Below are 26,113 nucleotides of genomic sequence, written 5' to 3'. Positions count from 1 at the left end.
AAAGAGATGAAAGCTAATCCGAGCAGAGCCACACACACAAGCCCGAATCCCATCTCCCTCGCCCCCCCCCACAACACTCCGCTCCCCAAGAAATAAAATCATCATAAGGTGAAAATTTTTCCATTTTTATTTTTTAAAGAAAAATATTCCTCTTTAAACACAAAGCATGAACTAAAAACCTCCGAGGAACAGTTTCTCCCCCTGGAGTACAATTTAACTAAACTGTACAGTGTTAGAGCTCCCCGAACAAGGACACGTACATGACATACAGTATTTCTGCCACAGGAAATAAGGTTCAGGACTCAACGTTGTCCTCCACACCCTCTCGAGATATCAATTCCATTCAAAACCATGATGATTGCCCTCTGCTGCCATGTGTATGTGTTCACATACATATATACACACACACACGTATATGCGTGTGTGAATATATATATATTTAAAGTTGAACTCTGTTGGCCAAATTGGCCCTTTCTAGCCTTCTAACAAATGGCTGTGATAGAGGTTAAGACCATAGTTATTTCCTGGAATGGTACTTGGAAGAAAAAAAATATAGCAGCATCCACAGGCAACACAAGCCCTTCATTTCAGCTGCCTTGTTTAAAGGAACCCGGTCAGTTCAGCAGCGTTTACAGGTGCTCCCACTACCCAAGAAGAGACAGTGAGAATAAAACATTCACAAGCCAAATTGGTTGCTTGAGCAGACAGGCAAAATTCCAGTGAATCTGGCCCGTGGATGCCAGCAGTTTTTCCACATTGCCACGGTGACCAACTTCATGTCTAAGCTTTTAAGTAGAAGATACGATGACTTTCAGAAATCAGCAACTTGTTCTATCTATCCCATCAAACAGGTATGTGTACAATAGTGATGGCATCTGCCAAACTGCACCCAGGCTGCAGAACTGCAACAAAGATTCTAGAATCCAAATTCTTCCTAATGCATAACAACATAGTCATTAAAAGCCTTCACCAAGCCTCATAACATGACAAACGAGCCCACACCCAAAGGAGTACACGGGCACGTTCTGAGGAAGGCAGAGAATGGAAAAGGTCTGGAAATGGAGCTCATTTATGTTCCACCTTAAGATTAATTGTGGTTTTGATTAAGTAACACTAAAATCTTTATCAGACAGTCCATTTCATAACGATCTTTTCAGTTCCAAACACTCCAACAGTTTTAACAGTAGGAAAAAATATTAGAAAAATAAAATTTCACCCCCGAACAACACTGTGTGAAGATCAACATCACCCGTCAACAAGATTTCACAGGGGAACCAGACAATCTTTCCTTTCCTCCAAACCAGCTTCATACAGAAAACAGCAGCAAGATAGACGCAGTATCCAGGAGCTAAATTAAGGCCAACGATCTAAAGACAAACGTGGGGTCAGATCTTTCCAAATGAAGAAACCCTCCGAATGTTTTTATACATATGCACGCACACACATACACACATGTACTCTTGTGTACTACTCAAGCAAAGGCTTCACATCTGTGAAAGCACCACTGGAGAGTATTCTAGCACCAGAATGAAAAAGTTGGTTGTCTTCCCTCTTCAGCAATAAAATCCAAAGTCTTTATATTGCTTTGGACAAGGTCACCAAATGCTCATCTAAGAACAGCTTCAGTGAGTGGATTCAGAAGTGCAGCGACAGCTTAAAGTGATCCTGCTCTGGAATATGGGCAACATGAGGTGCATTCAGAGGGTGCAGCTCCTTGGTTGCTGGAAAGGAGGGGAATTTCTATATTGCAGTCTGGTAGAGACAGAGACCGACTTGGGCCCCAGGTGAGTGTGATGGTAAGTGAACTCAGTGCAGACTGGGAGGTGAAAGTAGGAAGTTTGCATACATGAAGTCACAGTGCACTTCTGTCAGCATAATAAAAACAAGCAAAACCACTGTATTTCTGGCAGGCTTGTCTCTGCATAGGCAGCCCCTGGGTATGCTGGAAGTCAGGACAAGGATCCACGAATGGGATGTCACACACCACACCAGGACAACATCAAACGCAAACAGCACAGGTCTAAGGAGAAGCTTGTATGTTGGTCTGCTAGCATCTTGCCTATACACATGCTTGTGGGAGCCTGCACAAGTTTATAAAGGGGATAAAAAGCTCGTAACAGCAACGTTGTGGGGCAGGTTCAGCTATAAGTAACAATTCATGCAAGTTACAAAAGAATTAACCATCCACCTGCAGCACATCCAGTTATTTCTGCTGCAGGTATTTATCCTGGATCTACACCTTTGCACAGGGGTGCTGGCAGTCAGGTCTCTGCAGTCTCTCAATGAGTGTGTGGCCAGAGGTCTCTCCTCTGCACATAAGAGGCAGAGAAGGCAATAACAAGGGAGGATGGGGAGCGGTGGCTGGAAGCGGGCTGCTAAAACAGTGCAGGAAGAAATGGAAGAGACAAAGAGAGATTTAATTTTTCAGAGCTTGAATCACCAGCTGTGAAGCCCTGCTCACTTTGTTATATGGCATGCTGATTAGGGTCTAGCTCATGTGAGGTACTAAGTGAGGCTGTGGTGGGATCTTAATAAAACATGCAAATAAAAAAAATTAAGTGAAAGGAAGGGTGATCATCACTCTGAGGTGTGAATTTCAGGGCAGGACAGAGAATTATCAGCACAGATATGCTGTGTTTCTGTGCATGTGCAAGAGTGCAATAATGGGAACAGCAGCAGGACTGAGAGGAAGACACAGGAAGCTTAACTGTAATTCAAGATGCAAACAAAAGGCAATGGGATGAACTGAATGGAAGGAGAAAGGATGTTTGAGGTAAAGGAGACCAAAGGAAGAGACAATAGAAAAACTCTTAACAGTGTGAGTCCTGTTTCAGAAAATACACAGCTAATGTCAGTTGGCTCTCTTTTCACCAGGTATCCTTGGCATGTTGGTAGTTCTCCTCTCTGTATATGGGATTTAAGAATCAAGGCATAAAGATCATTATTTTTTTCCTACGGTGTATTAAAGTATTTTGAGTGTTCAGCATGATACTCTAAATGGCCCCTGAATTCTAAGCCATGCTGATGACTCACCCAGAAGTGGAAGCACTCAAATTATAAGCTGCTTTTGAAAACCTAACACTACTTTCTTTGGGTTAGAAAAACTATCTTTCCAGAAAGCTGAACTGTCCAGAAGCAGCTCTGGCATCTCTCACTAAGAGCACCTTGGTATTTAATTAAGAAATATCTTAAATAATTACTTTGTAAATCCCAGTATCAGACTGAGGAGCCAGTTTTATGTAGAAATGTATACAATCAGACAGCCACTCACATACCTCCCAATAGAATAGATACGTGCAATTTACAGCAAGAACAAGATATGCCACTCCTGCTTCAGTGAAAACACCAGCAGCTGGAGTTGGGAGCTAAAGCCCCTCAAGTGGGGATCCTTTCTTATTACAACAGAATTAATGTCTCCTGGACAAAGCAAAATTTAGGTTTCCTCTTTCTAATGCAAACCACAAAAGGATCTCTGTTTTGGATTTGTACATCCCTACAACAGCACTGGTTGGAGAAGTTTCTGGGAACCAATAAGACCAGAATGGCAGCTGGTGAGAGTGGCCTCAGGGCAGAGCCCAGGTGGAAGCAAGGGTCATATAAGATGCAAGAATATGACAGAGCAGTCAGAGTCACCAATGTGATCAGGCAAGCTTAAGGCAACCAAAGAAAAGTTCACTGATAATTGAGAAGAGTGTGCCAAAGGAAAGGGAAAAGAGGAACCACTGACCAAGGAGGCTGGGAATCCTGTTAATGTAGACAAAGCCCAGCACCAACTACTAAGCCATGTGTCTTCTTCAGCTCATTTGTTCTAATTCTCATTTTAACAGCACCATCAGCGTGAGGTTAGTATGTCAGGATGAATAGCTGAGGGGACATTCCTTACAGTGTAGCTTACACCTTTTCAGGCTCATGTCTCAGGTCAGTCTGTTTGAAAGAAGGAGTATGGAACATCTGAATAGCCTCTGGCTTAGAACTAGGGCTTTCCAAGAGTGCTGCTCACTGCCTCCAGGGACAATCCTGTGATATGTTCTACCTGGAAATGATGGCAGCAGCCACTAGGGTTCCTTGTCACAACAGCTGACTAAACAGTTGTTATAAAAACACAAAACAAAAAAAAACAACAGCATGCACCAGTGGCACAGCCATTAGACATGAAACCGTGGTTGAATTCATCTTGTCAAGGAGTCTTCTCAGAAGCAGGTGGGACCAGTAAGAAAGGAAGTGTTGGCACAAATCAGCGCAGGCTCCGGTAGACATAGGCTGATGTGAAGATAGCATTGAGAGTCAGACTCACTGCTAGCAGACCTCGGAGAGCGGAGTTACCAAAATGACCTTGGTGGAAAAGGACAATACAAAGAGAGAAAGGAAGAGTAGGAGGAGATGTTAACAGAACTGATGAGATAAATAACCGAGAACATACGCGGCATTCTCTCTTCGCGCAGTGTTTTCACTGTAAGCAGAAATTTCTGAAGCACTTTTCCTGTTAGGAAAGATTCCACTGCACTCCTTAGCTCTATATTCATCTTGTCCCTCTTCGAAACACCCACATCCCCACCCCTTTCCTTCTGACTCAGTTGAGCACTCTGGCTGTCACTACTCTTCAAATGGTCCAAACAACAGGAATAATCTTGTTAAGAGTTTACGATAGCAGAGAGGAACCATTTTTGCTACTAATTTGTTTGACCTTAAGATCAGATCACTGCTCTACCACAGAAAAGATCTCAGTTGCCCTCATGGGCACATTGAAGTGCTCATGGGACTTGTGCTTACCTCTCCAGCCTACCAAATCTTCCCCTTTGGTAGTTGTATCTACCACACAGGTAGATGAGTGTGATGAGTGATCCTCCTTTTTGATGGAATTATTGCTGCAAATACTGCCTCCTTCCACAGCAGATCTCATATCTGCAAAAAGAGATACAAAAATTCAGAAGGCACCAGCAGAAGTCAAAAGCGGTAGAATTTAGCAGCCTAAAGGTAGACGTGAGTTATGAATGCTTGCCTGGTAAAATCATGAAAAGATTGAAGATGGGAGCTGGAAACAAAGGCCAAATTTGTTTTATAAGTTGTCCATATCGGCATCACCAGAACTGTAGTTAGAGGACTTAGCAAACAAGGGTAAGGGCAGAAGCAGTAGTATCCCTGTGGCACCACCCAGTGAGAACAGAAAATCTGCTTTGGCACAATAGTGGTTCTCCAGGCCAGTGAATTCATAAGAGAGCTTTGGTAGCCTAATAATCATCACCACCAGGGTCTTTCCTAAAGGTTTCCCATCTACCGTATGGCCTAGATGATGCATGACTTCATTTGCAGTCCAAATCTGTCCTACAAATGCATTTCCAAGAGTGCAGCAGGGTGCCAGCGTACCATGCGTTCCCCGCTCGCTGAGGTTCTTCTTTGGAAACGAGGACAGCTCAGTTGTGAAGATGTTGCTGTCTGAGTGGGTGTGCGCCTCTGAGCTGGTTGGGGTGAGCAGGGCCTCATTCTGAGATGGGAAAAGCAGCAGCTTCTGTCCTTTCAGGTTCAGTCGGGCAGGGCTGATGAGTGGCCGGCGATACCGCAAGGAACCTGAGCTGGAAGTCACAGAGCCAGCCACTGATGGTGCTGGAGAGGGGATGCGGGAGGGAGCACAGCTGGCTGACAGCAGGGAGAAGTGCTCTGAAATGGGAATACCCCGGAAGAGATCATAAACCCAATGAAAGAGGCAGTTTTCTTTGTTAAGGAAGAGAGAACAGGAATTGCAACCGACAAACATATCCTGTACTAGAATTCATTATTCATTCAATTTCTCACATTGCAAAACTTAGACAAATTCCACATACACTTTGGTATGTTCAAGGATGACGTATACTAGTTTGCTGCATTTGCAGCAGCACAAGCAGCCCATGATCCATCTGGGGTCAAGAGTGCAACAGACGGGTTCAAAAGGGCAGAGCAGACAGGGTAGCTAAATTAGCAGTTCTGTGGGCGACAGAAGCAAAGTAAAACAGAAGAGATGCCCTAGGAACAATTTAAAGTCTCATTCCAAAGCAATCTCAGCTCATACATAGAATAGGGAAGGGATCCTTGCTTCATCTCACTGATTTCAGTGGGAGCTTTCCCAGGGAGAAGAATATCCCAAACATACAGAATCTTATTTTAATGCAGTCCCACTCTTAGCTGGAACTATCTCTGAAGTATTTTCATCGACATTTTCCCAGGGATGTGAGCAGGGAGGAAAGAATTAAACTGGGATCGTATGTGTCAATCCACCCACTGCAAATCCTGCAGAGATGCTTGCTCAGAACACCTCATGGCATTACCTGATGTGGGAGATTCCTTGGACTGCGATGACTGCGAGGCCGGTCGACTTCCACTGAACAAGTAGCCAGAATCTAAAAAGCAAAAATGAGAAGAGCTTGAGCCTAGATGGCTCAACTACCAGAGGACTATCCTTGAAAAAGGTAACTGCATCATCTTGTCATCAACCTCAGGAGAGGTTTTATGTGTAGGCAAGAAAAACATCCCCATTTTTCTAAGCAGACTAAATACCACAGTCAGAATAATGACCTTTTCCCAGCTGCAGTGGAACAGCCCAACAGTCTCCAAAAATAAAATAAGTGATCCTCCCCTAAAATATCTGCAATGAAAAGAATCTAAATCTATTTAATGGGCTCCTTCTTTCCACCGCCTTACCTGCTCTGGCCAAGGAGGGGATGGTACCCAGAGACAGTGCCCTGTTGAGACGTCCAGGAAGAGAGGAAGAAGAAGTCCTGCGTGGGGATCTGAAGAGCTGCTGGTTTGTCAGCTGGAGAATACTGGGTGGTGTTGGGACAAAGAGAGACGTAGTAGAGGAAGGGAAGCCAGTCCCAGTGCCATTGGGAAAAAGACTAAACGAATCCCCGGAGAAGTACCTGTAAATGACAGGCATGACAAGCATTTAGGAATGAAAACGTTCCAGTAATTCCCTCTCTCAATTCTAACTAGGGGAGCCAGAATGCAACAACCTCAGTAGAACAGAAAAGAATTTGTGGGATTTTTCTGGACCAGAACTACAACAGTGTTTGCGTCTCCAGCGTATGAAAATTTGGGTTTGTCACTAGGTTTGCATTAACTTTTCAGTGCAGGAGTACAAGATACAGAATGCTTTGAGTTTATGGGAATGTTTCCACACCTTAGAAACTTGGGAAGGAAGAAATGCTCAACCTTACTTAAATTGGGCAGGAATATACAGGCTGGAATAAATGGTGGGACGGTTTAGAATCTCAGGTCCTTAGATTTCTCCCTGAGAAAACCACTCTGATATAAATCATCAGAATGCTTTACAAAGTCCAAATTCACAGAACACCAATAACACTACATCTGATATTTGCTATATGCGTACGTAAAGAACACACTTAGACATTTCTTGTCGGTGGGAAACAAGCATTTATCTGCTTGTCTTTACAAACCAGAATCAGTACCTTACCTCTAATGCAGTATAGTGAAGAGTGTTTTAATGAATAGATAAAGATTTAGGCACAGTTCCATCTTAAAACTAACATTCAAGCCCCTTTGATACATTTGCCTTTGTTGTATTTCTGTTGGCCTCATTACCATCATTTTACAGATAGGAAAGAGAAGCAAAAAGAAGCTAAGTAACTTGCCCAGGGTCACCTAAAAACTCTATGGTAGAACAGAGACAAAAACCTGCATTTCCCAATCCTAAATTGAGGCCTAAGCCATTAAATTTTCCTTTCTCCATATATCGTAATTAGCCACAAACATGTACTGTCATAGGCATGCAGGGGGAACTGTGCTGCAGCATACTCTCCAGACAGTGCCTTGTTTCTAATGTGTAAAGCACCATCTCTATCGCAGCCTCTGGAGAAATTTAACATTGGCAATGATAATGGCAACTGGATTCCTAGATCTTTGTTTCCAGTAAGTTCTTTGCAAGTGAAAGAAGGGAGCTGTGAAACAGTGCTTCCAATCTGAGAACACAAGATGAGAGAGAACCGACAAAATGCACTTAAAGACACCTGCATCAGCTGGCTTGGTTTTTAAGTACCACTGACTTCTATTCTACTGGTAATATATGACAGGACATTGCATTTTATGCAGATATTGCAGCCAGAACTGCCACAGCATATAGCTTATATGCAAATAAACTTTACAATTAACTTCCGATCCTCGGATTTCATTATGGACCTCTGCGGTGGTTTACAGTTTAAGGATCAACCCAAACTGAAGCATCTCTCACAAAAAGACACCTCTCTCTACCTTCCTCCCATTCCTCCTTGCAAACATCAGTACCCGTGTGTGCAGTTCTGTGTGTGCAGTTCTGCTGATCACGTTACCGCAGCAGAATCTGCTTTCGAGTCTCACTTGTGTTCTCATACTCTCTAAATGAGTGTTTTAAGGGTGCAATGCTGAAAGTATGGGAACTTTGTTTTATTTTTTAACAACTGAATGACATACATGAAAGAGTCTAGAATTGGAGCAATATACCTCGAGGATCTCCTGCAACGTTCTTCAGTGAGAAACAGTTATTGTCAAACAAGTAATGACAAAGGACTAACAGAATATGAAGTGAATATATACATACATTTTTAAGTGCAGATACCAGACTTTGCAGCCTGAAATCAAACTGCAACATTTGGAGGTTTAATCTCACTTCTGATGAAAATACTGAGACAGATGAGAATAGAAACACGGTTTTTCATCTGTCAGAGAAAAGCCAGTAGTAAGACAGGGAGCGGAGGAATACGTCTATCTGAGTCTTGTGCTGTCAAATGATTTATGCACGTGCCACTCTCTCTTAGAGATTAGAGACGTGATGCAGCAATATTACACAGTGCTAGCGCACGCAGAAGAAGCAGTTGAGATTTAAGATCATAATTTAAAATATCTTATAAAACTACTTATCTGCTAGTACGAGGCAGACATCAACAATCCCGACCAGCTTAATCAGGCTGAACAACATCTGAGCCAATCAGCCTCCTGGTGCTTGCAAGCAGGCCATGCCTTTAACAGCAGCTAGGAACTCGTCAATCTTGCAGCAGAAAGTGCCCAACCTCTTCAGGTTCCAGAGGACCTGGGAAGGGTGTCATGCTTCGCAAACGTGCAGAGTCCTTTAGTGCACACACATACACACATTTGCCTCACCACACGTACAGACATGAACAGCAAATGGACATATCGACCTCCAAAAGGGAAAAGGAATTTGAAAGGAAGTAAGAAGCGCAGGTCAGAACTATGACATGTCTCATCTCAGAACCGGCAATATCTACCACTCGCAATGCCGATGAAAGGTCAAATCAGAGCATCACCTGGGAGCATCATCACTCTTTTTTCCTAACTTTGTGCCCTTCCTGCTTTTGTGTAAAAGGATCCAACCTTGCTGCTCAGGAGAACAGCATAATCTGGCTTACTGGCTTTTGGCTGCTTTCCACGTAAAGAGGGTGGAATACATGACAATCATTCACCACTCACAACTACAATATTTTCACTAGCATTTTTACCTTTTTGGATTGGACTTCCACAAAGCCTCTGCTACTCAACAACTCCGAATCTCAACACGTTATAGTGCAGTCCAATCCACTGGGCAGCCAATTAATCATCCAGAAATCTACTTTTCCAGTTAGCAAAGAAGAGCTGTAGAATCTTAAGGATAGCATAACGCCTTAGGATTAAAGGCTGACCAAGAATGGCTTACGTGTTGCTCTGCTTTGAATAAATTCCTGCAACATGCACAAGAACTCTTATCCTTCTCTATGCACTTTTCTCTAGTGTTTGCTACTGTTGTGTCAAGAGATGCTGCTAAAAAACAGGGGTGCTGTCACAGGATGGAGTTCCATGCCTGAGATGGAAGCAGATGAAATAAAGCAAGAAAATCAAGAGGGTCAATAAGGCAGGAAGCAGTCAGATCACAGTCCTTTGCTCTCAGATTACTGCATTGCTCCAAGCCATGGGTGCATGATAAAAGTGGCTCTAGCAAGTGGGGAAAAAGTAACCAAAAAAGGAAGAAGGGAAAAAAAAAAGGCTCTGGAGTCAAATGGTTTGTGGAAATAGGGCTCGGAAGCCATTTATTTCAGAACTTAGTATTGAGAACATCAAAAATCAGTATCTTAATTAGTGTTTACAATGATCACAGAGTTACTAGACAGCTGGGCACAACTCCTCTACACAGTTACTTGGAAAAAAAAAAACCAACAGAAAATTAAAGAAGTGCATTACATGGTATGGGACAGTACACTGTCCTGAAGAAGCACCTCGCGCCAGTAGAGCCTCCTCTCTCCCCATATCTCCCCCTCCTACCAAAGCTAGCATGCCTTTTTAATTCAAATTTTAATTGCAGATAGACCACATCACCCACAGGACAGAGAGAGAGATAGGGAGAGAGCATGGGTCAGGTACAACTATGGGGCTAGAGATGGGCCCCTTCGCACTGACAGGCAGCTTGCTTGCAGTATGCATCCAGGTTTGCCTGGAATCAGCCAGGGAACCACTTGTCAATCATTAGGTAAAATGGAATTAAGTTCCCACCATAATTTACCTATGAACTGTCCCTGTGTAACTGCACAGTTTTCTCCAGACAGCAAGGGTGCTGCTGCACAGACTGCAGAAGCAGCTCACTGCTGCCTTGCTTATTGCTAGCTGCAAAATAAGCAAGTTTCTGTAGGCTGACACGCAGTCACTTGTCTGTTCTGCTGCACTGCATCAAGCCACCAGTCAGTTCCATAACCTGCGCCTCTGGTCAAGGTGATAGAATCAGGAGTAAAGAGCAATATGGCAAATAAAAAAAACAGGGATGCAGGAACAATAATGTTGAGAATGCACAGGTCCCAAATACATTACGATTTTGATGCCAGAACAGACCTAGGAATTTCATCTGCTCAGACTAAGAACCGTTTTCTCCTACAAGTCACTCTGCTTTAGGTGAAAAGGGAGGGATGAACCGTAGCTGAAAGACTCCAGCTGCCAGGCCCTGCACTGATACCTTCTGGAATACAGATGGATGTTTGGCACCAATTTGAGCTCCCCCCCGACTGGTGGCACAAAGGTGTGTGCACATTCCATGTCTACAAAATCTAGACTTGCTGGCAAGATGAGAAGGTTCACAGGACCTCCCCCCTGCCCGCGCACTTGACAGCTTTGGTCCCATATGAGGCTTTACAGGGGATGACTCTTGGTACACTTCAGGACTGAGTACTGCCCCTTTCGTGTGAGAGCATCTGCTAAGTCTCAGCAAAGCCTTAGGTGTACATGCAGGTGATGGGACACCTGGAAAGATCTGACAAGTTACATGCGAGATCACACAAATTCAATGGCAGCTATTTAAAACTGAAAGCCATGTTCTGCAGCTCCCCACTTTCATAAGCAGTCAGTCTGGAGCAATGAAACCAGCTATTAATTAGATCAATTTATATGAGTATAAATAATTTGCCCACAATACATCCATATATGACTTCTACAGTATTTAAGCATGATTATTAGCTTCACATCATTTCAGCTTACTCAAAAAATACTGAAGTTAAAATAAAACATCACTACACCATTTTTATATTCCTCTCTTGTCCCCATCCTTTGACACACCCAAGCTCAGTTCACTAGGGCATGCAAAACACAGATGTGGGAAAGGAGAAGTTATTAGAAAGGAATGGGATATAAATATAGGGTATTTAAAATTGTATACAGTCAGGAAGGGGTCAGTTTGCATGCACAGATATCAGGGAGGGCTTCAGGAAGACCAAAAGCAGCAGCAGCAGAGATACTTACTCAGTTGCTAGCTTTGGGTTCTCACCTCAACCCTCGTAGTGTCTGCAGAGTCAATGAAAATCCAAGAGTATAGCCCCAAACCCCTCATATTCGCACCCACACTCACTGGTGGTAAATGCAGGACAAAAGCACTAGCCTGGCAGACGTGCAGGCATTGTTGTCTCAAGATGCAGCTGCAACAGTTCCACTGAAGCAGAGGAATGCAGCGTTGTCGAAAAGTTCATCCAGGGAAAGGCACTTAATAAAATCACCTTGACCCCTTCATGCATCTCACTCTGCTGAGCAGAGCACGAGGTGTTTTGGAGCTGGGAGGCCAGCCACGGCCGCCGTAAGAACTAAGAAAGTCAGCCACGTCAGGCTGGAGCAGGTTTGATTTTAGGTGAGGCACAAACCCACTAAGAGTTCCTCACCACCTCAGCTCCACGCTGTAGTCCCCATCCTCTGGTTCAGACAATAGCGTAAGGCCAGTGTCAAAAAGCAGCACCTAAAATGAGAGGCTTTGGGGGCTAATATCCTCTAATACTACTGAGTTATGGTGCTGGCATCCTCTAGCCTGCATGGCTGGGAGAACCCTTAGGCCATGAGCTGTATCTCATGATCACAGGTCACCTGCCACCTGTTTCTCTGTAGCTTGAAATATAAATACCTCTCAGTGAAAATAAGAGGCTCAAAGCACCAAGCAAGTGGTTCTGGATGATTTCTTGTCAGTGTTTTTTTGTACGTTACCAGCCCTTTGGTAGCTCTTACTTCCCTCAGCAGAAGGAAACGTGTCATAGAAATCAACATCTCAGCCTTGCAAGGACAGTGACACCATGCTCAGATGTGGGGCGTGCACCAGAATAACTGAGCTGCTGGCATACACTTCCTTCTGCTGGAGCCTGAAGGGGAAAGCAAGCAGTCACAGTCAGATGGCATATCTAACTGCTGAGCTATTCCTTAACTGAACCCCAAGACAAAAACACGAGATTGGCAAAGCACCTTCCTTACAGAAGCTACAGCATGGCATATCATTTAGAAGAGTCTATTTGGCATTGAAACCAGGTACTGCAGGAACAGTGTCAGTAAAGGCAGCAATAGTTTCCTTAACTAGGTTTTTTTTTTGCAGAAAGAGTCAACAGTAAAATACTAATAGCTGAAAATCATCTTCTTCAGACCTAACTGTCAAAGGAGGAGCTCCAGGGACACAACTGGTACAGATCTAATATTAGCAGATCTAATATTACAGACCTCTGGGAAAACAAACACCCTTTTCCTCCTTGCTTCCCTCTCCTCCTATTCTAACAGCCCCAACAAAACACGTAAGCAAGGCAAAAAGAGAGCCTCCAAGAGACCACAAATTCAATTGCTGCACGTTTGTTTCTGCAGCTTTGAGGTTTTTCGTTGTTTTTAGAAGCAGCAACAGCACCAACTTGCTCAGGCACCAAGAAGTGGGAAAATAAGCTCAAGTCTGAAGCAAAGACAACTTCTTTGGCATTAGGAGTCACACTTCAAAATCTGTTATTTTGTTTTGCTTTAAAAAAGTTTTCCAATTAGGAGTCCAAAAATTCTCCAGTTGTAAGGTGAAGAAAGCACCACAGAGACCAAGGCTTCAGCTGTACAGGCAGGCCACAGAACGAAGCAGCTTTCTGGCTCTGACATGTAATACTACTGCAACCTGTAAGCATACTTCACTTGTATTAATTTGCATAAAGTGAAGACAAACTGAGGTCTTGCTTGCAGTGCAGACTGCAGGTAATGTAACTCCCAGATGAAAAGCATTTATTTATTTATTAACTCTTTCGGTATGGGTTTGCACTTGCTAAGCTCAAATATTTTTTTTAGTAATATTACTTGGGCTTCACAGTATAAACCCCAATTCCTTCCCCCAGTTCTACTGACCGCCTGCTCAAGGGATTTTGTGTGCACCTCCCATCACAGCACTGCACAGGAAAAAAGGCAAGAGAGTAAGAGAAAAGATGAGGCACAGAAGAATGATGTAAAACAACCGAATAAGAGTGTAAGAAGTGCCAGAACCCAGAGTGCAAATACAGGGCATACTTGAACTGAAAGAAAAAACTAAAATACTGCTAAAAAGAAGAAAACAGCTTCTCAGAAGGCTTATGGGGCCACAAGAAATAGGACCAAGTGATATTTGATACAGTCCTTTCAGCTCTTGGAAGTACAATTTCTGAAGAGGCTGGCAAGCATCTTCGCGTGCTGCCACCAAGTTTCCTTGCTACAGGGCAAGAAGATTCAGATTAATTTTGTTCTTTTGACAGAAAAGGATATTGCCATCAGAAATCAGGCACGATGTTACTGTGACCATTCCCACATATTTTAACAACTTGTCAGCTACTTCACCTCACCCCTTTTTCCCTTCTAAACACATGATTCCTGTCACTATTTGGATACACCTCACAGCAGAGCAGCGAGAGGAAACTGCTTACCTCTGCAAGACCAGCAGCCTGCAAGTTCACATGCTAGAAGGAACCTGCAATTTAAGTTCTATATGCAAACGCACAGGACAATCACAACTTAGCATAAACACAAGTATTTGCTTCCATTTAATTTTATAGAGCGAACTGGGAAATACTGAAGACAAAGAAGGGAGCGGAAAAAGCCCAGGGGCCTTATTTCAATAATAGCTCAAGGTCACCTGTGTCTTTTGTGCAGCTTGTTTAGAGAATGACAGAGCTGGCACTGGATTTGGTTCCGCTGTCCATTTCATTCAGTGGCTTTGTCCATGACACTTTCAAGAGAAGATGACTGCAGGAAAAACGGTGTTGGAAGGACGGCTGCAGTGAGGAGTGTTCAAGGTCTGAAAACATTGTAGTGATCACTGCACCAGAGGGAAGGCTGAGCAGACAGTGGTAAGCCATCTATCTACAAAAATACACGCTTTTCTTTTTCCTGCTACTTCCTATCTTTCCACCAGCCTACTACTGTCTTTCTTAATATTGCTCCCTTTTTCCGCCAGCTGACAGAGCAGCCCATGGTCCTGTACAGAAAACAGACACCGGATTTTTAAGGCACACTTCCTACTAAAACTCCTAAGAGCCAGAAAAAGGAGCCAGAGTGACTGGAGAAGTCTAACCCAGTACAGAGGACTGGGAATATTTCAGGATTTTTTTCTGCTTTGATGAACTCCCATGGGTCTTTCTAGGTATTTACTTCAGAGAAACAGTTCTCTAAATTCAACAAATAGCCATTGTCCTCATGGAAAATGGGATATAGTGTTTGTTATTTAGCACTTTAGGAATCTGAGACAGGAACAAGGAAAACTGGAACTTGGGAGTTGGAAGACAAACCTTCTGGGTCAGGATTGATAAGCACCAGGAAACAGAAGGGCAGAACCAGGCTTTGAAGGTGTTGGTTCCCTTTTGTGCACAGTAAATAAGCAGCCACCTGAACAGCATCATTTGTGAGCACCAAAATGGAGAAAGGTATTCTGCTGGCTTGGAGGTGGATACTGCAGTTGTTTGAAGGCACCAGTAAAAACATTTCCAAAGAAGAGCACACATGGGAAATAGGTTTCTGTGTCCCCTTCCAACACCAGCTGCTAAGTTACAGGCACAAAGTCTTTCATCCAGGAGCTGTACCTGCCTATGACACACTCAGCTCCCTTGGCTTATTGTTAACTGACCTCTAGAGAGCTTTTTGTTAGTGCTACATTTGTGCTTTCACAGTGAATACTGGCTTGAAGAACAATAACTATGAAAACTATGAAATATCTTTTGTTTCCTTAAGTAATGTTCTTAGCATTTCACCAGCATCTCCAAGATCCAGGAGCATCTGGACCTTTCAGTGGAAGATGCAGAAATTTCACAGTGAGAGCTCCATTCTGATTATTTTAGAGTTAATGCATAGGAAGATCAAGACATCCAGCTGACGTATAAGACCATAGCCATGGCATGTTCTGCCTGCTATTCTGAATATAACAGCAGATTTTCTGGAACAGTGCTATTTCCTCTAGAAAACACATCTCCAGCAGCAAGACCTGAATTCAGATGGGAAACCCAGTGGAGTGCCTTACAAAAAACTGCACAAGATAATCAGCCTGCTCACCCAACAAGGACCCAACAGGCTCAAGCTTCTTCCTGTGCACGCAGTAACCCAGACAACCAAGCTTTCAGCAGAGGACTGCCAGGCTGTCAATTCACAAGTTACAATTTCCAGGCCCCTCTCTTTAGGTGCATTAGTACCAATGCCAGCTTCCACTAAAACACCCCAAATTCCCTCCAGTAACAAACATAATCCATTTCTATTGCTATGTGGTCCTGCAGCAGAAGCTCCCACCCCTTAAAACAGCACGTCCTCCTGGGTTCTCAAGGACCTGCATTTCTTTAAGTAAAACATTGACTGGATAAGTAGTGACGTGCCATGAAAGTCAGTCATATAGCACAGCACAGAGTTCCTGGTACCGTATGTCTTCCCTTTCTAAGGCTACAGAAGTGCAGGAACACGGTTTTATCCAGTTGTGCTTTTACACAGATACTCCTCTTAAGGAAAAAAAAAAAGCAAAAACAAAAACACAACAAAACCAACAAGCAAATAAAGAAAACTAGCAGAGAAAACAACAGCCACTGGTAGAACTGAAAACTTAGCCTAAAATATTTTCAGATATCTAAGTAAGACACTCTGAGCTACATAACATTTTAAAGCACCCTTAAAAACAAATTACTGACATTCCAGTCAAAAGGACTTCAAGACTCCTTCCCATTTAAGATAGGAGTCCCAGGAGAATGGCAGAGCGAGGCAGCATGCAGTTAAGTGATGCTACACGGTGGAAGGCAAGAAGAACAATGTTATGGACTACGCGCGTCCCCTCCTCGCATGCCTGCACACCATGCAGTGTTACTACAGCACACGCCAGGAGGACTCAGAATCCAGAGGCAAGTTTCCATCAGTTTGAAATTAAAACAACCAGCACCATTAGGAAATTGAATGTGGCCCAGGCCCCATGGAGGATCAAGGAAGAGGACTCCTCTGTGACTGGCTAAGGATGGACAGGCAGTGAGAAGAACCAGAAGGACAGGAGAAGCCAGAATCTCTTTGGCTGGAGAAGCAGAAGGGGAAGGAGTCTGCATTTACGGAGCAGTTTGTGAAGCAGTTGCTGGAAGAACTGGCTTTGGGAAGGTTGGATATTTGCACTGCTGACGTAGGATTCAGAAGGAAGGGAGAATGGATGCAGCAGGAGAAGCTTCCTTGGCTAGCACCAGCAGTGGGAATGCTCCAAGAAGCTAGCACAGTGGGAAGCAAGGATGGCAGGAAAAAAATTTTTATATATATAAAAGAAGAAAAGATCTTCACTGCTTTTCTAATTAAAAATAATAATAATAATAAAAGGGAGGGAAAATAAAAGGAGGAGAGAGAAGCACCAGTCGCACAGAGTTCATAAGGCTTTTTTCCTCCTTCCCCCAGCGTCACTGCTCTGGCTCTGACCTTCGGGGCCGGTATCTCCGCTGGCCCGTTGATTTCCGCGTTGCCACTGCTGCAGTGAAGCCCACCAAGCAGCACAGGGACGTGGTGCCAAATTTGGCCGTGTCTAGCCAGCTGGGTGTTTCCGTTTTCAGGTACCTCTCAGCTAAATGCAGGCTCATCACTATGAACCACAAGACTGAAGCAAATGCATCGATTCTCCGGAGCCTGCAACGTCAAAAAACAAAACAAACAAAAAAACAACCAGTGAAGACACGAGGTAAGAGATGAAACTTCAACAAACCCCATCCCTTAGCTGTGAGGAAGGGGTGGGAAGGGAAAAGCTAGTGAAAAAGGGGGGAAAGTTCAAAGACTGAGCAGGCTACATGCTGTGGTTGTACCATCACCAGCCTTTCCCACTGCTGCGTTAAGCACCCTAGGGAATTAGTTTTACTCTCCAACAGATTACACAGTTGCACTGGGAACTTTCCATTCACTGTAATTCCATCTTAAATTGAATGAATCAAGGCATAGAAACAAAGTAAGTTCTGCTGTTCAGGTCCCTAGAAATCCAAAGAATAACATGGAGAACAGTGCCACCCAGTACTATTACCATGTTTGCCATTCTGAGGCTGCCCCATTTCTCACTGAGTCAAGACAGAACTGCCAACACAGTTTTTCTTGAATTGGAACAGAAGTAAAAAGCACACCCACCTGATCCGCCCAGCCAAGAACATTGCTAGCAGGCAGGTGAACAACCCAAGCACAGCGACTGCCATCTGATGATTCTTCCCGTAATCCCATGCAGTGCTCAGGTTCTCCACCATCTGTTCTGGGAGCAGGTGGAGCAGCTCCCGCCAGCCTGCCACTGCCATGGAAGTGTCATTTCCCAAGTCTGCATGCGAGCTCGTGCCAGTCCTGTTCTGAACAGATGCTGGACTAGAAGAGACGGGAGCAGGGACTGCAGCATTGAGTGAGAAGGGGTCGCCTGACCCATACAAGGCCAAGAGAACCAGGAACGCGCAGCTGAGGAAGGCCAAGAACCGCAGAAATATCACCTGAGCTGGTGTAGTTATGGAAGTAGCGGACGAAGATGAACACAAATTCTGCAGAAGAAGAGATAAACTTATTGTCAGAAGCTGAAAAAAAAAAAAAGGTAGTAAGGTTTTGAAATGGTGCTTTACTCAGACTGTATGGCTTACTGGACAGTACTGCCCAAGTCCATGTCTGTCTCTGTACTGGACTGATACTGCATGGGACATGGTAGGATAGCAAAGAACAGAGCCATGAACAGAAGCCAAGGTCTGCTGGGCACTGAGTGAAAGAGGTCATAAATCACCTCCCATCATACTTATTTCTTTTTTCCTGAACTTTGTAGTTTGCTGCAGTGTACTCATGAACTAGCTTCCCTATCTCCCCTTTTCTGTCCGTCCCACCGTTCTCCTTCCACTCTTTCATGACTACGTTTCTGGCAGTCTCCTAAATGACACTAACAAGACAGAAAGATCAAATTAGCAACAGGGAGTATCTGCACAAACTATTCCACATTTTTCTAAACTTCTGCCATGGACCCACGGTCTCAGATTTAGAAAGCCCCATGGCAGCCACCAGCATTGATATATCCCCCAGCTATAAATCCAGGTGCAGAGGCACTGAGTTCTCTGTAATTTCCCCTAAATTCTCTCCCCTCTCCTGCAACTTACCTGAGTATAGGTCTTGTCTGTCTCACGGCGTTTGAAGTGGTGGCTGAGCAGCAGCGCCCGCAGCTGCCGATTCTGATGCTTTATGTAATATTCCACAGCAGCCTGGCATGGGCGACACAGTTTGTAGGTCTGCTCCAGATGGTGCTTATACACCTCTATCTCCTCATCATATTTGCCCTGATGGTAGGAAAAAACAAACAAGTAGGTGAGAACTGCAGATCCCTTACCAGTTACCATGCTCACTACTGACACATGAATGAGACACGCTTCCAGTCTCCAGAAAAACAATCCTGAAACTAGACCTGAAGAATGACTAAGCTGGAAGCAAACCATACAACCAGCTTCCCATGTAGCTCATCCAGCCTCCACATACCAGAAGAGACACATACAGCACTCAGAGAAGATTTCTATTGTTCTTATGAGAATGCTCAACTTGCGGCCAATTTTTCTGTAGCCAGTTTTGTCATCTTTGTTCAGATCTCATGAACACAGATGATGAGACAGAAAACTAGACTAGCTCCTTCAGCAAAGCACACAGCAGGGGGGCTGGTCCTTAAGGTCCCTTCTAACCCAAGCCACTCTATGATTCTATAAAGGAGGGGCCACAAAAGACCCACGGCCCTGCCACATGGAAAGCACTGGACAAACATTCTTCCATGATGCCAGTCCCTACCCAAGACTTACCTCCTCCCTTGGTGAGAATGAAGCAAGCTGTTTGATCTTTGTAGTTTGATGGTTGTTGCATTTCTTACAAAGCAAAATTTGGCTGCTCACCCACTGCTGTGGTTTGGTGGGATCACAGAAAGTTGTAGCACCTGAAACAACATGGTTAAGGTGTTCCATGTACTGAGCGGGGATGGGCTTGTTGTAGTCTCCATTCTGAAAAGAATCAAAAAGAAACCAGGAGGGAAAACAAAAGTGAGACCATAAAAATTGAAGTTAGGTATTCTCTAGCTGACAACAAAATCCTCCAAGCTCTGTACTTCATACTGAAGTAACAGAAAGAACAAGTGGAAAAAGAGATAAAACACTCCAGATTTCTCCTCATCTGCTGTTCTATACATCTACAATAAGTAGTTGTTGGCTTTTGGTTTAAGAAAGGCCTTGTTTGACACCCTACGTGACACAATTAATCTATTCCAAAATACAAAAGAATAATTATTCTTTTTTTTTAAAAAAAAAAATCCTTCAGATATATTGGCGAAAATGACAAATTTTCTCCCCTTGCTTCAAAGGGCAAAGAGGGTCTTGACATTACCGCTCCATGCCAGCACATCCCTGTACACACAGACGCTCTCTCAAATGTGAACAAGTGCACTCAGCAGCTGACTGCAGGTGCTCAGCACAGAGCCACCAGCTGTCACACTGCTGGATATTCAGCCACAGAGCACACACCTCCCCAGCCACCCTCCAGGCAACTCAGCACAGTACCTCCTGGAAGCCGTTGTACTGCTCGCAGTTGGGGCAATCCCAGCAGTTGCGATTCCCATATGGCACCACCGTGTCCTGATTACAAAACCAGCAGTTCACTGTCACATGTGTGGGCTTCTTCCTGCTAGGAACAGAAACGTGTCAGGCACCAGCATCAAATCTGGCTGATGTGAAGGAAAAGCGATGGTTTTCAAACAGGGAACCATAAGAGAGCCTGGCATAACAGCCAATCTTCCCATTCAGTACGTTTAACCGTCTGACTCACAGTAGTTCTTTTAGCAATGAAAAGAAGGACAATTAGAGTAGAAATAAATTCCTGCCTGATGCTAATATTTCTTTGTGCTAGTACCATGGACATGCCAGGACTTCAATAACGACCTTGTGAATAAACCACTTCACTAGTTTTTCCAGAGGTATATTTGGGAGTAGAAGTCACGTTCATAATCACCAGCATTCATACTCATGAAGGGTACAGCAGAATACCTGTTTAATATACAAGATCCTGGGAACGGTCCATAAAAACAGCGTGGGATGGTTTTCAGAAACCTAGGAAGTGAGCTCACTGTTACAGAGCTACCTGCCTTGATTATTAAGGAATTTTTCAAGGACAAGTGCATATCAAATTAGTCCAAGGTTCAGGCACTGTAAATAGCTGTTTCTTCTAACAGCTCTAGCTAAGTAAGAAGGAACTGAGGAATCATCAGGCCTTCCCCAATTTTTACATACTGGAACTGAAGAGATGAAGACTAATCATGTGGACCATAAACCCCTTGTTTTGTTTTTGTTTTTTTTTTAATAGTCACTGCAAGAGAAACAGCTGCAACATGATGCCATTAGAGCAGGCTTTGACAAACATTTGAACAAAAAACTTCAGTAAGCTGGCCCTTGACCCTGCCTGCTCAAGAAAGAAGCTCTGCATTTGTCTTCAAACCTGGAGCAATATCCAAGAGGAAGCTTCACACCAACACAGGCCAGCTGTCTGGGCTTAATCATAACCAGCCACAGTCACACCTCCAAGGGAGAGCAGCTGCTCAGGCAGAGCCCAAGCAGGGACCGGCCTTGGTGACCGTGCAGACAGACAGGTCCAGCTGCTGCTCAGCTTCGCCAAGCTATGAGAGCCAGACGGCTTCTCAGGAGAGTGTCCATCTAGGGCATGCACATAAATACACTGCTGTGACAGGTGAATGGCTGCTAAAAGTCGGCCCAGTCAGAAAAAAAAGAGGACCCCACACAGTGATCTGCGCCCAAAGGGGCAGAGCTGCTGGGCAAACATCAAACAACTAGAGCAACAGTGAAACACCTGATGCTGAAGAAACGTCACGTGGCACCCTGCAACCACATCGGTAGGTGGTTCTCCCCTTAGTTGCACAGGCTTTTATCACAGCAATCACCTTTGCAGCTGGATGCCTATAATTAAGATTCTTCCCAACTCCCATTTCCATAGACCACGTTTCCAAAATTGGTTTGTAAAACATCAAATCCTTGAACTATGCTTGGGCCTCCTGTTTAAGTATGAATGACAAGGATAAACTTGAAATGAAGCACCAAATAGAAGCGCACAAAGCCAGAGTGCACAGAGGATTCCCTGCCAGATGCTGAAAAGAAATGGCTGGAGCTACTAGGGTGGCAGATTCTCTTCTCAAAATAGATGTGTACACCCACGCCCCTCCTAAGATCAGTGTTCTCCGCTCAATTCTTTGCTTCATTGCCAAGGGGGCTCAAAACAGTACGCGATCTGAGATAAAAATACAACCACTGAAGCTGACAGGCGTGAGAAAGGAGAAAAAGAAAAGTTTAAACAAAACAGAAAATTAAGAGGCTAGTCCAAGTTACCCTTGAGCTATCACTACCTGAGATCCAGGTAAAAACAGCCATGCGACAGATGGACTGCAACGCCTAGTGGTGCTGGTTTCATCTCACTACCTTAAGTGTAAAAGTTGTCAAAGTATAATGCGTAGGATTTAGCATGCTAGCCTCATACAAATCCTGCTGTGCCTTGAGCATAGACTTTGACAGCAAGCACAACCTAAATTCCATCCTCAGATGTAGGTCACTGCACAGCTCCTTGAACTAACAGAGGCACTGGAGCAAAGTGCTTCAATCCCTTCCATCCTGCTGTTGAGCTATCCTCTGGCACTGGTGAAAATAAGAGATGCTGTACTTCAGCCTCCATCTACTTCCCTCTTCTGTGACATGATGGAATGGACAGAAGCACTAAATTCATGGATAACACAGAGGTGGAAAGCAGAAAAAAGTAGTAAAGCACGACTTGAACTGTTAACGTACTCAAGACCCTTCCAGCTTTACCAAACAGGATTCCTCTTCTCACACTCCAGGCTAAGGATGTGATACCAAGGGTTAAGTAGCTGCCATTCACTCACACAATGTATGCAAAAGAAATTGCTACATCCGAGATTATTTAGGATAAAAAGCAATAATCCTCCCTTTTGTGAGCTTATAATCTGTTGCCATAGAAACAAGTGAGGAAAAAAATAAAAATAATTTAAAAAATCTGGATACAGAAAGAAGAAAAAAGGTCATCTGAGGCAAGAACACACAGCTGGGGTGCTAATTTTCCAGCACCCGGGCAGGACTTTAAAAATGAAAAGAAAAAGAGCACGACTCTCAAACACAGACTGAAAGATGTTCAACTATCCACACCTTCACTACATTCACGCAGTGACTGAGCATCATAAGCTAGAGCGTACATTGGTTCTGAACTCAGACACGTACTCTCAGAGTTATGAGAAGACAGACAGTGCAAAACCTATATAAGAATCTACCAGGTGCTCAATTCTTTACAGAACAGCAGGAAAGCCATCTGCAAGGAGTTTATAATCTAACACTGCACTAACGTGAATTAGCTTCCCTGGACAGAAGAGCCATCCTGCAAAATTAAACGTGAGCAGCAAGCAGCAATTGAATTGCTGCACAGAGATTCCATTCCCAGCTGGTTTGCTGTACCAACTTTAAATCTAGTAGCACACACACTAACAAGGCAGAAAAATCGCCAGGTTTGGACTGCTTTGTACACGTAAGCTTTTTGTATCAATGAAAACGATGCTGTGTTCAGCTCACAGTCAGGGAAGCTCAGCTTCTGGGTGCCACTCACTGACCTGCTGTAATTCCAAGTTGTGCTGTCAAAAGGGGTCTTCCAGGGCAGACCCATTGTGAGAAGCATCCCAGCTGTCTAGATTCCAGCAGGTATTCAAGTGATGGCTCCTATGAGCAGCCTCTGCCACCACCAACCTGAATAGCCCCAAAAAAGAGACCCTCACAGGGCACTCTCTATTGGTCCTGGCAACAAGACAGTAGCCAACAATCAGGAGGGGCACAAGAAATGAAGGAGAAATGGCTACAGTTGCAGGTCTGAACTCAGCAGTGGACTTCCAAGAACACCTAACAAGTCAATAGCAATGGTGGGACCTCAGAGGAAGACCACAAACACATCACTTTTCCTTTCTGGCCCAAACTTGTGAAGTTTAAGGAGTTGCTCTGCGTATCTGGGCATACATCAAATCCTTTTCCACCTTGGTAAAAAAAAAAAAAAAAAAACCAACCATGTAGGATGCTGCCATAATTACAGCAGTGTAACTACACGTTAAGGGTTATCCCAGCACTGCTTTGCACTAGGTTGTTCAGATTTATTTCCCTTTCTACAGGAGCTGAAGCCATTGTGAAAAGTCACCTTGTGCTTACCTATCTAGCATTTACTTGCTCTGCAAATGGAACTGAGCTGTATCATAACACTAACAGCAAAGGCAGCACCATGTCAGTCTGGATCCCTGTGTCTCCTATGAAGTCCTCTATGAAGCTGCTACCCTGCTGACTCTAGAGGACTCGTTTAACTAAGACAAAGAAGTGAGATAGGTAATACTGGAACAGTATTGAAAAACATAAACACAGAGCCCTAAAGAATTACCAGCATCACGTGCTGGAACCATTTACAGTTTCACAAGGACTTGGTAAGAAATGCTTTCCATTCCAGAGACTTTTTGACAAACTTAAGCAAAACAAATTCCATCTCTTGCCTCAAAGGACACGTTAGCATCAGCAGGGTCAAAGCCACGCTATCTAGCTGCTTCACTTCACATTGCTTTAGGCCACTAGTTCTTTATTAAATATGCCACAGAAGTACCAATACCTCAATACCTGTATAGAGGCTAACGTACCACTGATGGTTTACGTGCTCATATAAACTGCAAACGCTGTAGAGCAGATCTGAGGCCTTTTGTTGTGAATATAGAAGCATGCTTCTGTTTTGAAGCATAAACCTGATGGAACCTCAACACCACGAGCCCGCGGGGCTGCCCTTCACCCCAGGAGCACTCAGCTGATGAACAGACTGCTCAAGCCTGTTCTGTTACACGGTCTAACATGCCTCTTATCCCATATATTCCCACATTCCAGCTGTTCTAGATTACCGTCTGCAGAATTAAGCTTTACGCTTACATCTGTACCCTGAACTCTCTCTAGATGCTTTTCAAACTTTGTTTTTTAACTGATCTGTTTAAATTTGCCCTAAGCTCAGAAATACTGAACGCAAATTAGAACCAAACGACTACAGAATCACGGTCACTAAATAATTCCGACTTCCATACCTGCAGCCCCGCACAGCGCCCTGCTACCCGCAGCACCCCTGCACTGCTCCCCCCGCAATCACTCTCCTGTGCTCGGAAAGCGCTGCACCTCAGAGCGGCTCCCACAAGAAGCAAACCACTCTCCTCGTCCCGAGCACCAGAAGCGCCTTAGCGACCAAACCCAATGCCGGGACTCCAGCGATCCTCGCCACACGGCCACTACGTCCTGGAGGAAGGAAAGACGTTCGGAATATTTTTTAAAGCGCAACTCCCACGGCAGCCAAGTCCTCGACGATCGGCGCCGGAACACAAAGGCACAGAACAATTCCAAGGAACGCGGCAAAAACGCGCCCAGCCCCTCACCGCCCGCCGTTCCGGGCGAGCCGCGGGTGCAGCCGAGGACCCTTTCCCCGAACCCCCCCCCCTCCCGCCGCCTCCCCGGCCCACGAGGCCCTCGTGCCGCCGCCCCGCGCGGAGCCTTCCCGCCGCCGGGCCCGCATCCGGCATCCGGCCGCCGCCCGCCGCTCCGTCCGGCCCGTACCTCCGCGCGATGCGGTACAGCAGCAGCCCGGCGGCGGCGGCGCACACCGTGACGCCCAGCCCGGCGGCGGGGCAGCGGGCCAGCAGCGCCCCGGCTCCCTCCATTCCGCTCCCCCGCCGCCGCCACCGCCGCTGTGACCTCGGCGGCGCCGCTTTGTACGCGGCTCGGCCGCCCCCCCGCCGCCGCCGCTCCGCCCCTCCGGCCGCCCGGGGGCGGGCGCCGTGAGTCACGGCGCGGCGTGAAAGGCCGGAGTCGTGCGGCGGCGGCGCCGTGAGTCAGCGCCGCAAAGGCCGAGATCGTGGCCGCGGGGGCGGGGGCGGCCGCCGGGCTCCCGGCCGTTCCGGGGGGCGGCGGGGCGGTCGTGCCTGGCCCCGCGCCCGGGGCTGCCCGCTCTCCTTTTTTGCTTTCCTCTCGTTCTGAAGTGACGCGCGGGGTTCGAGGTGCCGGGCCTGCCGCAGCGAGCACCCTCTGCAGGAAGGCTGCGGCAGCCGCAGCCCGGCCCGGCTGCAGGCCCGGGCCTGGAGAAAGGCTTCCTAAAGAAAGGATCGTCTCCCCGGGGCCTCTCACGCGGTGGAAAGTAGGGGTTCACGGGAAATGGCGGAGAATTGCCGTTTACATCGATACGTGGTTTTGAGGCAGGCGAGGAAAGTAAAATAGCGGCTCAGAGAATTATGAAAGTGGAACCAATAAAGAAATAAGAGAGATTTCAAGAGAACAAGCTCTTC

The 26,113-nt window shown here is 45.2% G+C and overlaps 1 protein-coding gene across 6 annotated transcripts; it reads right to left on the bottom strand.

Moving 5' to 3' along the window:
- On the bottom strand, positions 105–25,573 carry TMEM201 (transmembrane protein 201). 6 transcript variants are annotated; one of them, XM_021417828.1, is made up of 11 exons: positions 25,389–25,573; positions 20,268–20,391; positions 19,521–19,715; positions 18,837–19,013; positions 17,848–18,239; positions 17,158–17,361; positions 6,673–6,890; positions 6,300–6,371; positions 5,365–5,655; positions 4,771–4,902; positions 105–4,332 (listed from the first exon to the last, which is right to left on the bottom strand). In XM_021417828.1, the coding sequence occupies exons 1-11, from the start codon at positions 25,490–25,492 to the stop codon at positions 4,235–4,237; spliced, it is 2,007 nt and encodes a 668-aa protein (XP_021273503.1). In that variant the 5' UTR covers positions 25,493–25,573; the 3' UTR covers positions 105–4,234. The 6 variants fall into 6 exon arrangements, with proteins under 6 accessions (XP_021273503.1, XP_021273504.1, XP_021273505.1 ...); XM_021417829.1 differs by having other exon boundaries at positions 20,268–20,388; XM_021417830.1 differs by lacking the exon at positions 25,389–25,573 and adding an exon at positions 23,384–25,267.

The sequence above is a fragment of the Numida meleagris genome, chromosome 20 (assembly GCF_002078875.1).
Source record: "Numida meleagris isolate 19003 breed g44 Domestic line chromosome 20, NumMel1.0, whole genome shotgun sequence".
Lineage (NCBI taxonomy): Eukaryota > Metazoa > Chordata > Aves > Galliformes > Numididae > Numida > Numida meleagris.
This window is presented reverse-complemented; position numbering and strand designations above follow the sequence as displayed.